General features: G+C 46.2%; 1 protein-coding gene across 2 annotated transcripts in view; it reads right to left on the reverse strand.

The window, feature by feature from the left end:
- Positions 1 to 1,143: 1,143 nt before the first annotated feature.
- The window catches only part of LOC141113204 (probable ATP-dependent RNA helicase DDX60), a 477,260-nt gene continuing 465,318 nt past the window's right edge, over positions 1,144 to 13,085 (reverse strand). For both annotated transcript variants that reach the window (XM_073606185.1, XM_073606175.1), the window contains one exon: positions 1,144 to 3,098. In XM_073606185.1, the coding sequence (XP_073462286.1) occupies positions 2,999 to 3,098 (100 nt within the window). In that variant the 3' untranslated portion in view covers positions 1,144 to 2,998. The remainder of the gene's footprint in view (positions 3,099 to 13,085) is intronic.

Below are 13,085 nucleotides of genomic sequence, written 5' to 3' on the forward strand. Positions count from 1 at the left end.
CTGAGGTGGCATGTGTTGAGCCTGTATCGGGCCAAAATGGTGGCATGGTGAGGGTGGTGCTGGAGGCGAGGAGCGTGGACTAAGTGATCCTGCTTCAGACGATCGGTGTGATGTACTGGGGGTTCCCACAGTTCAGACCACGTTTTTGTGCATATGTGGGATTGGGGGCAGGCAGCTGCTTAGAGACACTGGGGTTTCTGGATCTGGACAGTCTTTGTGCCTTAGGCGGGGGAGAAGATGCTGCCATGGCCCATAATATCCCATTGTCATCTCCTGATTCAGGCCGCACCTCCACAGGTGGATAAGCAGGGCCTGGTAAAGGTGGAAAGTCCTGAGAGAGGGCCGAGGGTGTTGGGAACAGTGGCGTTTGCTCCTGCAGGTAGGGATCCGAAGCCGCTCGTAGCAGCCTCGGGAATGCCGCTGAGCACTGTGTGTAGTGCTGTGAAGAGGCGGGCAGCATGGACGGCTGAGGCGCACGTGTCTGCCAGGCCTGGGGATCGGGGAGGATGGATGGACTCACTGCTCCCGTGTGTGTAGCTGAATTCACAGGGCCCGTCGCCGCTGGAGGGGAGTCCGTAGGGCACCGCTGCTGGATGAGTAGAGGCGGCTGGGTCTGTGGGGATGTCTGGCTTCCATGCACCTGAGTGACCGGCGCCATCTTGTCTCCTCCGTTCTGGGACAGTTCTGACTGCAGGAAGAAGGTACGGAGGTCAGTGGAGGCTCCTGGAGGGGGTTGTGATGTGGTCCGCGATCTGCCCATGTGGGTGTTGTAGTTCGTCCCCGGTATTGCCTTTAGTGCTGCGGGCTGCTGGAGCTAGGAGATCAAGCGTCCATTAAGGTCAGCTTCCGGTCACGCCCCCTGTTTACTCTTTTTAAATCATAATCACAACAGAAACTACCCAAATGACCCTGATCAAAAGTTTACATACCCCGGAATGTTTGGCCTTGGTACAGACACAGAACGTGGCACACACAGGTTAAAATGGCAATTAAAGGTTAATTTCCCACATTTGTGGCTTCTTAAATCACAATTAGTGTCTGTGTATAAATAGTCAATGAGTTTGTTAGCTCTCACATGGATGTACTAAGCAGGCTAGACACTGAGCCATGAGGAGGTAGAAAAGAACAGTCAAAAGACCTGCGTAAACATGTAAACTTTACTTATAAAATGGTGATGATATTCGTGTACAGAGTAATATTTGTGTATTTTACACCAATGTTTTAATAATTTGTTTAATTTAAATGTTTAGAATAGTGATGCTAATTTATATAGCATAATCATATTCAATAGAACTTTACAAAGTCATGATCACAGTGTTACAGACAAATCAAACTACAGAAATATAACTTTGGCTAGATAAAGGAGGTAAGGGAAATATGTTAGCAGCTGATGCATTGGGCATACCAGGGTACCTCTTTAAACTTTTTTTACATCATTCGGAACCCTTGAAATTGTTAGGTTTTAGGAAACCCTACTAAAAATTATTATATCTACAGCTAAGGGTACATTAGCATGATCAGCAAGGTGTAGATTGTTTTATTCATAAATTAAATAAATCGTAACAATGACCGCAAAAGAAATGTAAACAGTAAAATTGTTGTATCTTCTTACACTTGTGGTCCGCTGAAAAATGCCCCCTGACATCAGTGATCAGTGCAGTGGCCCCTTACATTGATAGTTATTGTAATGCTCCCTTACATTAGCCTGGCTCCCAACTGTCCCTGTTATTGAGGGACTGTCCCTGATTTGGAACAAAATCTCTGTCCCTCTTTCCTCCTCATTTGTCCCTCATTTTGGTCTGATCTATATAGTTGTATATAAAATTCACTTGTTATCTTTCAAAAAGTGTTTCCCAGTGCTAAACCTTTCATCCAATTTCTAAATTGCTGCATTTTGTAAATTTCAAAAGCCAATATAAAGGAAGAGCGGTGGTAAAAAAGCACTTGTGGATTTAACTAATCATTGTTTCTTGTATAATTCTCCTTTAAAAGGGTGTGTCCTATGCCCACATACTTTTGCTAATAGGTGTCCCTCATTCCCATCTCAAAAAGTTGTGAGGTATGCATTAGTGATCAGTGTGGTGACTCCTTACATTCATGGTCAGTTTAGGGGACCGTTAATTTGGTGATCACTGGAGAAATGTCTCCTTACACTGGTGGTTGTAAAGAAGTTCCCCTAAACATTGGATGGCAATAAATACATTTCTTGTTTACATTGGCTATCAATGTAGGCTAGAGATCAATCCACCACTGTCTATTGGCTTTGCACCCTTCTGTTCCGCTGAACCCTATCCGAGAAAGGCTGTTCTAAACAATCAAGTAGTTTGGGGTTGATTAATAAAGCAGCAATTTGCTTAGCTCTCCATCCGCTTTGGAATGCTTAAGCCTGTAGAGCAATACTTTTAAAAATAGAAGAGGTTTTTTTTAAATCCTGGAGGAGAGCCCAGTTATGCGGCCTGTCAAAGTCAACCACCAAGTTCTAGTTATTGGGGCAATGTAGGCTCCAGATCACGGCCCACATTTTAATAATGCAATTTAAGATGTGGGCTGTGGTGTGCCTACTCCAGTGGAGTATAACAGAGAGTGGATAGCAGTATCTGTACTCTGCAAAAAAACAGCCCTTTTGTGAATCAAGGCTACAAGCCCTTAAAAGGCCATAAGAAGACTTTGTGAATGTTTGTCGACATGGCAGAGAAATTTCAACAGAAGAAGGGAGACAGAAAACCTGCAAAAAATGGGGGCCAGAGAGGAAGCGAGAAACATACGAAGCTCTTGTTGGGTGTGTATCTGAAGAGTAATTCAAACTGTTGTCTATTGGAAGAGTCAGGAGCCATAAATGTAAAAATTAAAATGGTATAATTTTCTATATAGTCATCTCACAAATCCAAAGCTAATTGGTATATTTTTTTAGGCGTGGCTTGTTTGCTAGTTTTTTTTTAGAGTTATGATACAAGTTTAACTTTTTATTGCAATGTTTTCTTGCTGGCATTGCTGTTATCTACACTGGATTAAATTTCTCAAAATACATCGTATTCAGCTGGTCAAATGCCAAGGCAACTGGGTCATTTTCATCTTCACACAATTCTTTCAAGGATACACTGCAGGGAAATAGTAAATAGAAACAGGTTACATATATCATTCAACTTTTGGACATGGAAAATACTAAATCAGATAAAAAAATGTATTTGTATTTTTTTATTTTTGATCTTTTTTGAAAGGTGTTTGCCTGGTTCAGGTGTAAATGAAAGCAGGAATGAGTGAAGTTAAAGTGGTTGTAAACCTCCATGGGGAAGTTGTACCCATAGGTAAGCCTATAATAAAGCTTACCTATAGGTAAAGTAAATATCTCCTAAACGTGCGCCGTTTAGGAGATATTTACCTTGTAGTGCGCCAATGATGTCATCGGCGCATGCGCTGTGAAGAAACGGCCATCCCTACCGTTTCTTCACTAGCGAGTGCCGTGATTGGCGCATGCGTGGGAGTGACGTCACATGACTCGGGTTACTCACAGAGCCGGAGTCTACGGCCCGGAAAGAAAAGGGGCAAAGATGGATGCGGCCTCCAGCAGAGACAGCGCAAGCTTCGTTTGCAGGTAAGTCGCACATAATGTGCTAGTATGTAATGCATACTAGCACATTATGCTTTTACTCTGCATGGAACTTAAAAGGAAGTAAACCCATCAGGGTTTACTTCCTCTTTAAGAAGCCACTTATATTAATTTATTTCAAAAGAAGATTTACCAGAACAGCAGAACTCTTAAACTACAAAGAATTGCATCCACTGCTTTGAAGCCTGGAGTGCAACCATCAAAATACAATTTTTTTTTGATTATGTATTTTAAGGTTATGTCATGATGCCACATTTTACCAGCAGCATCGCACGCCATTCTCATGAAATAATGCCTGGAATTCATTAGTAGCGTCACAGACACTCTTTCAAATTGTGTCAAACCTCTGCAAGACAAATGTGAGTGACTGCAACAAATTCTTGTACCAGTTGGAAACAGCTACATGAATTTATTATGTGGAAGCATTGCGGGGGGGGGGGTTCAGCCAGAGTGTTCATGCTGTGGATATTCCATCCTTGATGCATTCTTAGACCACCGAGCATTGCACACGTCCAAACTCTTAATGAAACTTTCACAAATTAGGTGCGGGACTTTTTAAAGGGACCATAACACCAGAAAGGTATCTCACTAATTAATACAGTGTTTCTCAACTCCAGTCCTCAAGGCGCCCCAACAGGTCATGTTTTCAGGATTTCCCTCAGATAAAACAGCTGTGGTAATTACTAAGGCAGTGAAACTGATCAAATCGCCTGTGCGAAATAATGGAAATCCTGAAAACATGACCTGTTGGGGCGCCTTGAGGACTGGAGTTGAGAAACCCTGAATTAATATTTATTAACAAATGTATTTCACCTGGACATGTTGTAAGACTTGTTAAAGCTGAACTCCGGCACACCGTTTTTCAGTTAAATGCATGCATCATTACACACAAATCATAAATCCATTTTATATGACTGTTGCTTCTAAAAACCCAGAAATTAAAAGTATAACTTATGTCAGAAAAGGGGAGACCTCTACCTATTCTACATCCAAAATTTTCAGAGAAACAGAAGGGTTGCAGAACTACACCCTGCTAGGTACTGGACTTTAATGGCATGATATGGGTCTGAGCCTTGAGAATATCCAGCTACCTGAACACCCATAGTCTTCTGTACACAGGTATGACAGGAGGGGTATAAAGCAATTGTATCATATTTTCCATTGCTATGCTTTTTTAAAATCACATGGATTTTTAACAATTGTTATAATAAAATATTAGTCTCATATAATGCCATTAAAGTCCAGTACCTAGCATGGTGTAGTTCTGCAACCCTTCTGTTTCTCTTTGTCTATAAATGATGTAATCACTGGGCTAGATATAGGAGCAGAGCTGTGTCTTACATCCTTGCCTAGTGATGTGTGCTCTGGGAAACTACTTTTTCCCATGATCCCCATATCTGCTTTTATTAGATTAGAATATTTGACTGGCATTTTTTGGGCAGACTTAAATTTTTTTTTTTTTTTTTTACTGATCAACATGCAGCACTTGTTTACTCGCCAGTGTGTACAGGCACGTTGAAAACAATGGGCTGCATTTTAGATCAGTAAAATGCTGTATACCTGAAAACTGAGCATTTTCCAGCAGCAGTCTGCAAGAGGACTTAAACAGTTAAACTGTTATTTTAACACTGTATGTCCCAAAAAAGGTTAAAGGTTTAGAAGCTGGTCTTCTTAAACTGCACATTAATGAGAAAAAACTTAGCCATTTTTTTTTCCAATATTTTTAAGTATGTTGTGTGAATGGGGCAGTGTGAACACCCATGTGATCCGATTCTGGCAATTGCAGTGCATTTTGCTAGCTGTTTCAGGGTGTCGTCAATTTAACATTGAAAGCAGAATGTATGAACGCCATGCGATTTCAATGTGGTGCGGGAAACGCACAGGGTTCATGATTTCCTGCAATGCATCAGTGTGAACCTATGCTAATACTATTAACTATTACTATACTAAAAACTATTACTACTGTAGATCACATTGGGGAACGTACTGCTCATATAGAAAACCAAATGTCAGAGTACACTAAAGCCCACAGTGCGCTCGTAGACACACACTCTGATCAGGCTGAAGAAATCCAGCAGCTCAAAGATAAGATCGCTGACCTTGACGAAAGGTCCAGGAGAAATAACAAAATTCCAGAGAATTCTGGAGTCAATTACTAAAACTGAAATATTTCCCTACCGCCAACAATTGTTCCACGCACTGCTTCCAATGCAAAATACACAAGATTTGATCATAGTCCAGGCTCACAGAGTTTTTAGGCCCAAACATCTTCCAGCCTCAGTACCCAGGGATGTGCTAGCGCACATCCATTTTTTTTCATAATAAAGAGTGTTTGATGTAAGCTGATAGTTCATGGATATTTCCACACACACTGCTCAGCGGAGAAGAGGATTCGCTCCTATCACCCAAATCCTGTGAGATCAGAGAATATTGTAAAAATGGGGCTTTCCAACTAAACCCCTCATCACGTTTAAAAAAAAAAACAAAACAATCCCTGTCCTTAAGCTAAAGGATGGAATCACATAGCTACATAATTGGGGCCTCGCACCTGCAACTTCCACTCTAAATCTGAGTAGCAACCCATCCACCAGGCTCTCTGATGGCTGGACACCAGCTATCTACACTATAAAATAAATAAATACACATTTTTTTTTCCAGGTTAAAAAAAATGTGCATTTATATTTTTTTTTTACTTGGAGCCTGTAAAGCATTGCCATGCAGGACTCCTGCAGACTTGCCAGTACCCCGTACAAGCAGACAGATACACACTGACAAGAAGAGACAATGAACTACCAGAGTGCTCAAAAGTGCCATGGTATTTCATTGAGAATTACAAGCTGACAGGCGCAAAGGTTGTCAGGACTTGAAGTTTCTGTGAATGAATGATGTGGCCGGGTGGGCTGATGGAACCCCACACGGCCATGTTTTTTTTTTTTAATTAGTGACAGGGGTGGAACATGTAACATGTTCCCAAAAACGTACTTATCCTTGAACATATATCTTGTCATGGACTCTTTGCCTAATACCACCACTAGGGTGCATTGGTGCTATTACTCTGAGCTAGATCCTTCTAGATCAGCGCTGCAGATTTCTCTTATTTCAGAGCTTCCCCTTAGAGCTAGAGCAACTGCACTTGCAGTACACTGGAAGGTACTAGAATACTCCCTGGAGAATCCCTTGAAGCTTTAATCATCACTATTTCCAAACCAGGCAAAGAAGCAGATGAACCAGCTAACTATCATCCCATCTCTCTCTTAAATTCTGATACTAAAATATATGCTAAGCTTTTAGCTGGCCAGCTAGCCTCCCTAGTCCCTCTTATCAGGCATCAAACCCCACTTGGTCTCTGTGAATGAGGTTTTATTCTCCTTGACCAACCTGAATCTCTCACTTTGAGCCTTACAAGAAATATTGGATCCATTCAGTGCAATCAACCACTCTAAATCACGTATGATCCCCATCTGTTTAGATCATAGCATCAAATTACGTTTTTCTCATGCAACACCTTTCACATGGGCACTAATTTCATCTCTCACCTTTTTACATAGCTACAGGAAAGAGTTTACCGCTCAAGGTGGTTGACTTGTAGTTACACCCTCCTTGAAGTGAAGACTGTGGGTGCTGGCTCTGCACACGTAATGGTGAGAAATAAATGTCTGGACAGCCGTACTCCAACTAAATGCCTTTATTGTAAAAAAACGATCAATTCCATATATGACAACAGAGGTACAGGTACAAAGCAGCTGACGCCAGAGGCGCTCATGAGCAGTGAACGAAGATGATCATATTCTAACCTCGCTCCTCACCGCCCAGGTACATCGGCCTCTCAGCAAGCATATTAAGAGGGCATCCTCGACCCTCACCACCCCCAGATGACTCTCGCAGCTGCCGCACGCCCCATGGAGAGAAGGGCAATGCTCACAGGAGCATCCAGCTCAAAACCGCGGACCGCACACTAAATGAGGCCTCTCTGCCGGACGCCATCTTTGAAGCCCCAGCCTCGAGCCCGGACCCCTTCTCCCAGCTCGCATCTGAGGACCTGGAAAAGTCTCCCGCGATGAGTGAGGACTCGACAGCGACTCCGCTCCAGCAGCCATCACTGCAGGATGCTGACCTCTCCCGCTTCAAGATCATGCTGCAGGCAGAACCCTCGGCGGTGGCCACCCACCTCACTAAGGAAATCAGGGAGCCCGGCTCCCGCACCAATGACCTGGAGGACAAGATGGATGCTGCCGCTACTGTCCTGGAGAACCACGAACAGGACATTTCTGACATAAAAAAAAAAGATGGATGTGGCCTAATTATGCCTGGAAGTTTTTGAGAACAGGGCTCGCGGGGCATCCCTGAGACGGTTGTGGACCTCATCTCCACTGCCACGGCCCTGTTCCAGGAACTTGTCCCAGCTATCCCGATTGACAGGCTGGAATTCTACCGCATTCGAATAGGGCGTGACCCCAAGAAATCCGAGGGACATTATCATCAGGTTTACCTATTACCGCACCAGGGAAACAGTCATGTGTGCGGCCCGGGACAAACCCAACCTTACGTTTCAGGGGTACCGCTATCAAGTCTTTGATCGTGAAGAGGAGACAGATGAAGCCTTACACCTCAGCCATGCAGTCACATCAAATTCAGTACTGTTGGGATTTCCCCTTCAAGCTCTCCATTTCATACAAATGGCCACAGCCACACGCTGACCTCGCCAGATGAAGCACAGTCCGTCCTGAACTCACTCCAGCTGCTACCAACTGGTAAAGGTGCCCAAAGCCCAGCCAGATCAGCTTCCTCTCAACCCTCCGCAAGCCTCCCAGGTCGCATGTGGGAAACGGTTAAGGGACAAAGGCACCCCCCCTCCCACTCTATCTGTGGCAAACTCTCAGGGTTCTGACCCAGGATGACCTCTGAAACTGCAAGCCCCATCCTTTTCCTCCTTTTCTTGGTCCCCCGGACCTTCCCGGTTTTTGCCCGCCATCCCCCGTGAGCGATGGTTGGATCAGATTCTTTCCCTTTTACACCCTCCTTCCACTGCATATGATAATGGTTTTGACTTTTTTCTATTTGCACAAGTCCACTGACGGCCGTACTTTAGTCGGGTTATGTGTGCTCCCCTCTACCCCCCGCTTGCCTGGACCCAGCCTGCTGTTGCAGGCTTCGATGACGGCCTCCCCTCCCATGTTTGTGATTGTCCTTTACTACACCTAACCACTCACTCCCTGAAGCATCAAGCTCGCTGACTACCTCTGAGCCCTTGCATTTCTTTTCGTATCCTGTCTAATTCAACTGTGCTGCTCCATAACTTCCGAACCTATTAGTGCACCCCCATACGTGTGGCACCTGACTTTCATTGCCACTCACCACCCAGGCCACCCCCTCATGATCCTTACTCTGGACTTTCACGTTGAGTGAACACCACTGATTCCTTACGCTGAGGCACAGAAAAAAGAACACCTCTGCTTGGTCTGAATCGTGAGGTTTCCCCCCCCCGCCTCTTTGAACGTATGGTCCTGAGGGCACACGGGACACAGGAGCTCGCCATGTCCTTTCCCCTTCCCTTTACCTTCCTTTCCCTCTCCCTCCCTTCCCTTCCCTTTCCCTCCCCCTCCCCCCCATTTCCCCTTCCCTGCCTCTCCTGTACCCTTGCTTTCCCTCCCCTACCTCCTGCTTGCTCCTACCTGGGTCTCAACCTGCAATGTTTATGTCCTTTATTTTACCCGGACTCACCGGGGGCCCACCCATCGCTAGTGATAGCAGCTGGTGGCAGGCTCCAAGAGACTTCAAGACAAACCCCATAACCAACCCCCTTAGCCGGATGGCTGGGGGTAAGTCTGACTATATGATGTGCATCTTAAGGGTTGTTTATCTATTATTTATTACTGTTTTAAGAATTTTGAACTGTATGTTTATGTTGCCATAACTCATTAATTGCCGTAACTCATTTTCAGGCTGATAATTGTTTTTTTATCAGTTTACTCGGTCTCTCTGGGGGCCCGCTTCTTGATGGCGCCTGTGCCTGGTGGCTGGCTCCAGGAGACCCCTTGACGGACTTTATGGCTGACCCCCTTGGCCGGCTAGCTGGGGACTAGCCTAACTGTATGATCTCAATCTCAGGGGTTGTTTATTCTATATGTCTTTATTACTGCTATAAGACAATTTTGTGTTAAAAGTTCAAGTAGCAGTTTCTCACTGTAACTCATTCTCAGGCTGATTGTTATTGCCTGTCTAACGGGGTGTGCCTTACCCCTTTAGTCTGGGCTTCTTCTATAGTTGGCTCAGCCAGTTAATTCTCCCCGCTCTCCCAGGAACCCCCCTCTTTTTGCTGTGAGCTACAATGACCTAGAATGGCCATGTGTCAGCCGGTCGAGCCCCCCCACCTTGCACATCTTACCTAAGATGTGGTCCATGCCCAGCGTAGTATACTTAGTACGTTTTCACTGTTTTCTGTTTTTTTGGTTTTCTTTGTCTCTCCCCCGTCCCGCCTCTTGTCTCTCTTCTTGCACTCTCCCCTATCTTTATCTTCTCTCATTCCCTCAAGCTGGAAATCCACAAAAGTCATTGACAGGGTCCCTGCTTGTCAGGTCACCTGTATCCAGGTGACAGATGCACCCCATTGGGGTCAGGAGTGCACCGCTATGATAGTGGACCCTAAGGCTGACTGCTGCAGATGGAACTCGGGGTGGTTCAGGAAGGCAGGTCCCCTGGAGCACCAACACGGATCCCTCAGTGAGTTAGAGCATAGATTCCCCAGGGCGCGGAGTCTAAGAGCCAGTTGGTGTTCACCAGAGCCTCTAGTGGTAAGGATGGACTGGGCTGCAACTGGCTCCAGGTCGCGGCCCCCAGGGTCTCCCAGCTCACGCTCACGGTAGGTTACAGGAGGATGGAGAGGAAACAGCAGCCCAGGACAGCAAGGAATAGTAAGGAGGTAGCCAAATGTCAGGGCGACTAGCAGACAAGGACAACAGAGTACACGCCAAGGTTCAGGGTCACAGGCAAACAGGGATGGTCGGGAACACGCCAAAGGTCAGGGTCACGAGCAGACAGGAATAGTTAAGAACAGGCCAAAGTCGGTAACAGGAATCAGATATAGGAAACACAGCAAGTACACACAGAGGCTAACATACAATGGTTGATCAGCACTGCTGGCTTGCAGTGCACAGGTTAATATAGGGTTCCCTGATAGGGCCTGGGGTGGGGCCTTGCTTAGAGGAGAGGTTACAAAAGCAGTCAGGTGAGGGTCAGCTGGTCTCTAGAGATGAACACATGGAGACAGGTATGCTGATCGACAAACTCTATTGCACAACCATGACAGTACCCCCCTCTTAAGACCTCCCCCTCCCCCGCCTGTGCCCAGGCTTAAAGGGAAACTCCAGATGGAACCTCCTCAATAGACGAAGAGCAAAGACCTCAGATGCAGTGATCCAAGACCTCTCCTCAGGACCAAACCCTTTCCAATGTACGAGGTACTGAAGAATGCCTTTACGGAGCCGGGAATCCAAAACTTGACTAACCTCGTACTTTAGATTATCCTCAGAGGCCGGAACCGAGGTAAGGAGAGGACGAAAGGACTTATTGAGGACTAAAGGCTTTTTAGAAATGGGTAAGGGCATGAGAAGACCATCAGAAGTCTGAGCAGGGTCCCCCAGACCCTTAAAGATGTGCTGGACATCCAACACAGGACCATCAGACTGGGTAGAGGTCAGTGGATCCCTGAGGTCAGGTTGGTTAAAAGGTGATGTGCCACAAGAGTTAAGCTGGATAGCTGGAACACAAACAGAATGCAGAGAGCCCTGAACAAAAGATTGAAAACCCCAGCTGGCCGAATGAGGCAGTCTATCCAAAGGATGGATTGAGCCTCTTAAACAGGTTTGAACGGACATAGTAGCAGTAGAGTGAGGCCAGGTTACTGAAGGTCCAGAACAAGAAGCAGGAAGCTCACTGGGCATAGGCTGGACTGGTGCAGAGGCCAACTGAACAGCATTGCCAGGTGCAGCGACCACCAGAATTGCATCGCAGGGTGTAGCGACTGTGGAACTGGTGGATGAGTCAGCCTGGGTGTGTGTCCAAGGGGGTCCAGGGACAGGCAAAGGGAAATGGCCATGCAAACTGGAGTGACTGATCAGCTCAGGTTTACAGGTAGGCTCCTCATCCAGAGTGCCACACGACCCAGAGAGTGCCTCAGGACGACTAATGCAGGAGACATTCCAGAAATCGCTATACGCAGTGGGAAGAGCAGAAGATACTGGGATGGTGGCAACAGGAGGATTCTCTTTTGGGGTAATCTTGAGAAGGCAGGAGAAGGAACAGGAGGAACCCCAAGTCAAGATCTGTCCAGCAGTCCAGTCAACATGTGGAGAATGGAGCCGTAACCAAGGAAGACCTAATATGATAGGAGACGAAGCCTTAGGTAAAACAAGGAAGGATATCCACTCCTGGTGGAGTGTCCCTACCGACATCCTAACAGGGAGGGTCTGGAAGTGGATAGGGCCCCCTGGAAGAACAGTGCCATCAATCGCCAAGACCACCAATGGCGTTGTAAGGGGCAAAAGGGTAAGTCTCATGGAAGACACAGTTTCCCAGTCCATGAAATTGCCAGTGGCTCCGGAATCCAGATGTGGCGAGACCAAAGCGAGAGGAAGCTCCGACATGAAGGAACACAGAAAGAAGAAGATGAGAAGGTGAAGATGATACTTCAGGGTCTAATACTCCACCCTCCAGATGTATTAGCCCCGATCGTTTTTCTGGACGAAGAGAAAAAGTATCACGAAAATGACCTTTGACGCCAGAGTAGAGGCACAGGCCCAGAGTTCTGCGCCTAGTGCATTCTTCGGGAGATAACTTGGTCCGGCCCTGCTGCATAGGTTCCTCAGCAGGCAGGAGGTGCTCCTCGGAATGAAGAGAAGGGACATGGATCTCAGGCTGCCTAAAGAACGGGGAGTGCTGGCGTCTTTTTTCCAGGGCCCTCTCCTGAAAGCGAATATCGATCTGGTTACACAAGGTGATTACACCATCCAGATCAGCAGGGAGAGATCTTCCTGCCAATTCATCCTTCACTCTATCAGAGAGGCCATGTAAAAAGGTTACAACTAGGGCCTCATTATTCCAATTCAGCTCAGCAGTCAAAGTACGAAAATGAAGAGCATACTGTCCCAGAAGCGGACTCTTGACAGAGATGTAAAAGGGCACTGGCCGCTGAGGAGACACGACCCGGTTCCTCAAAGATATTCCGAAAAAATTTCAAGAAATCAGACAGGCTAGAAACCACAGGATCATTTAGATCCCACAGAGGCACAGCCCAGGCTACCGCCTCGCCGGACAGGAGGGATATAATATAGGCTACCTTTGCCTGATCGGACAGGAAGTTTTGGGGCTGAAGCTCAAAATGAATTGTGCACTGACTAAGGAACCCCCTGCAGGCCTTGGAGTCCCCAGAGAAACGGGCCGGAGCTGGCAGATGTAATGAATGTGTGGCTGCGACTGGTGC

The sequence above is a fragment of the Aquarana catesbeiana genome, linkage group LG01 (assembly GCF_042186555.1).
Source record: "Aquarana catesbeiana isolate 2022-GZ linkage group LG01, ASM4218655v1, whole genome shotgun sequence".
Classification (NCBI taxonomy): domain Eukaryota; kingdom Metazoa; phylum Chordata; class Amphibia; order Anura; family Ranidae; genus Aquarana; species Aquarana catesbeiana.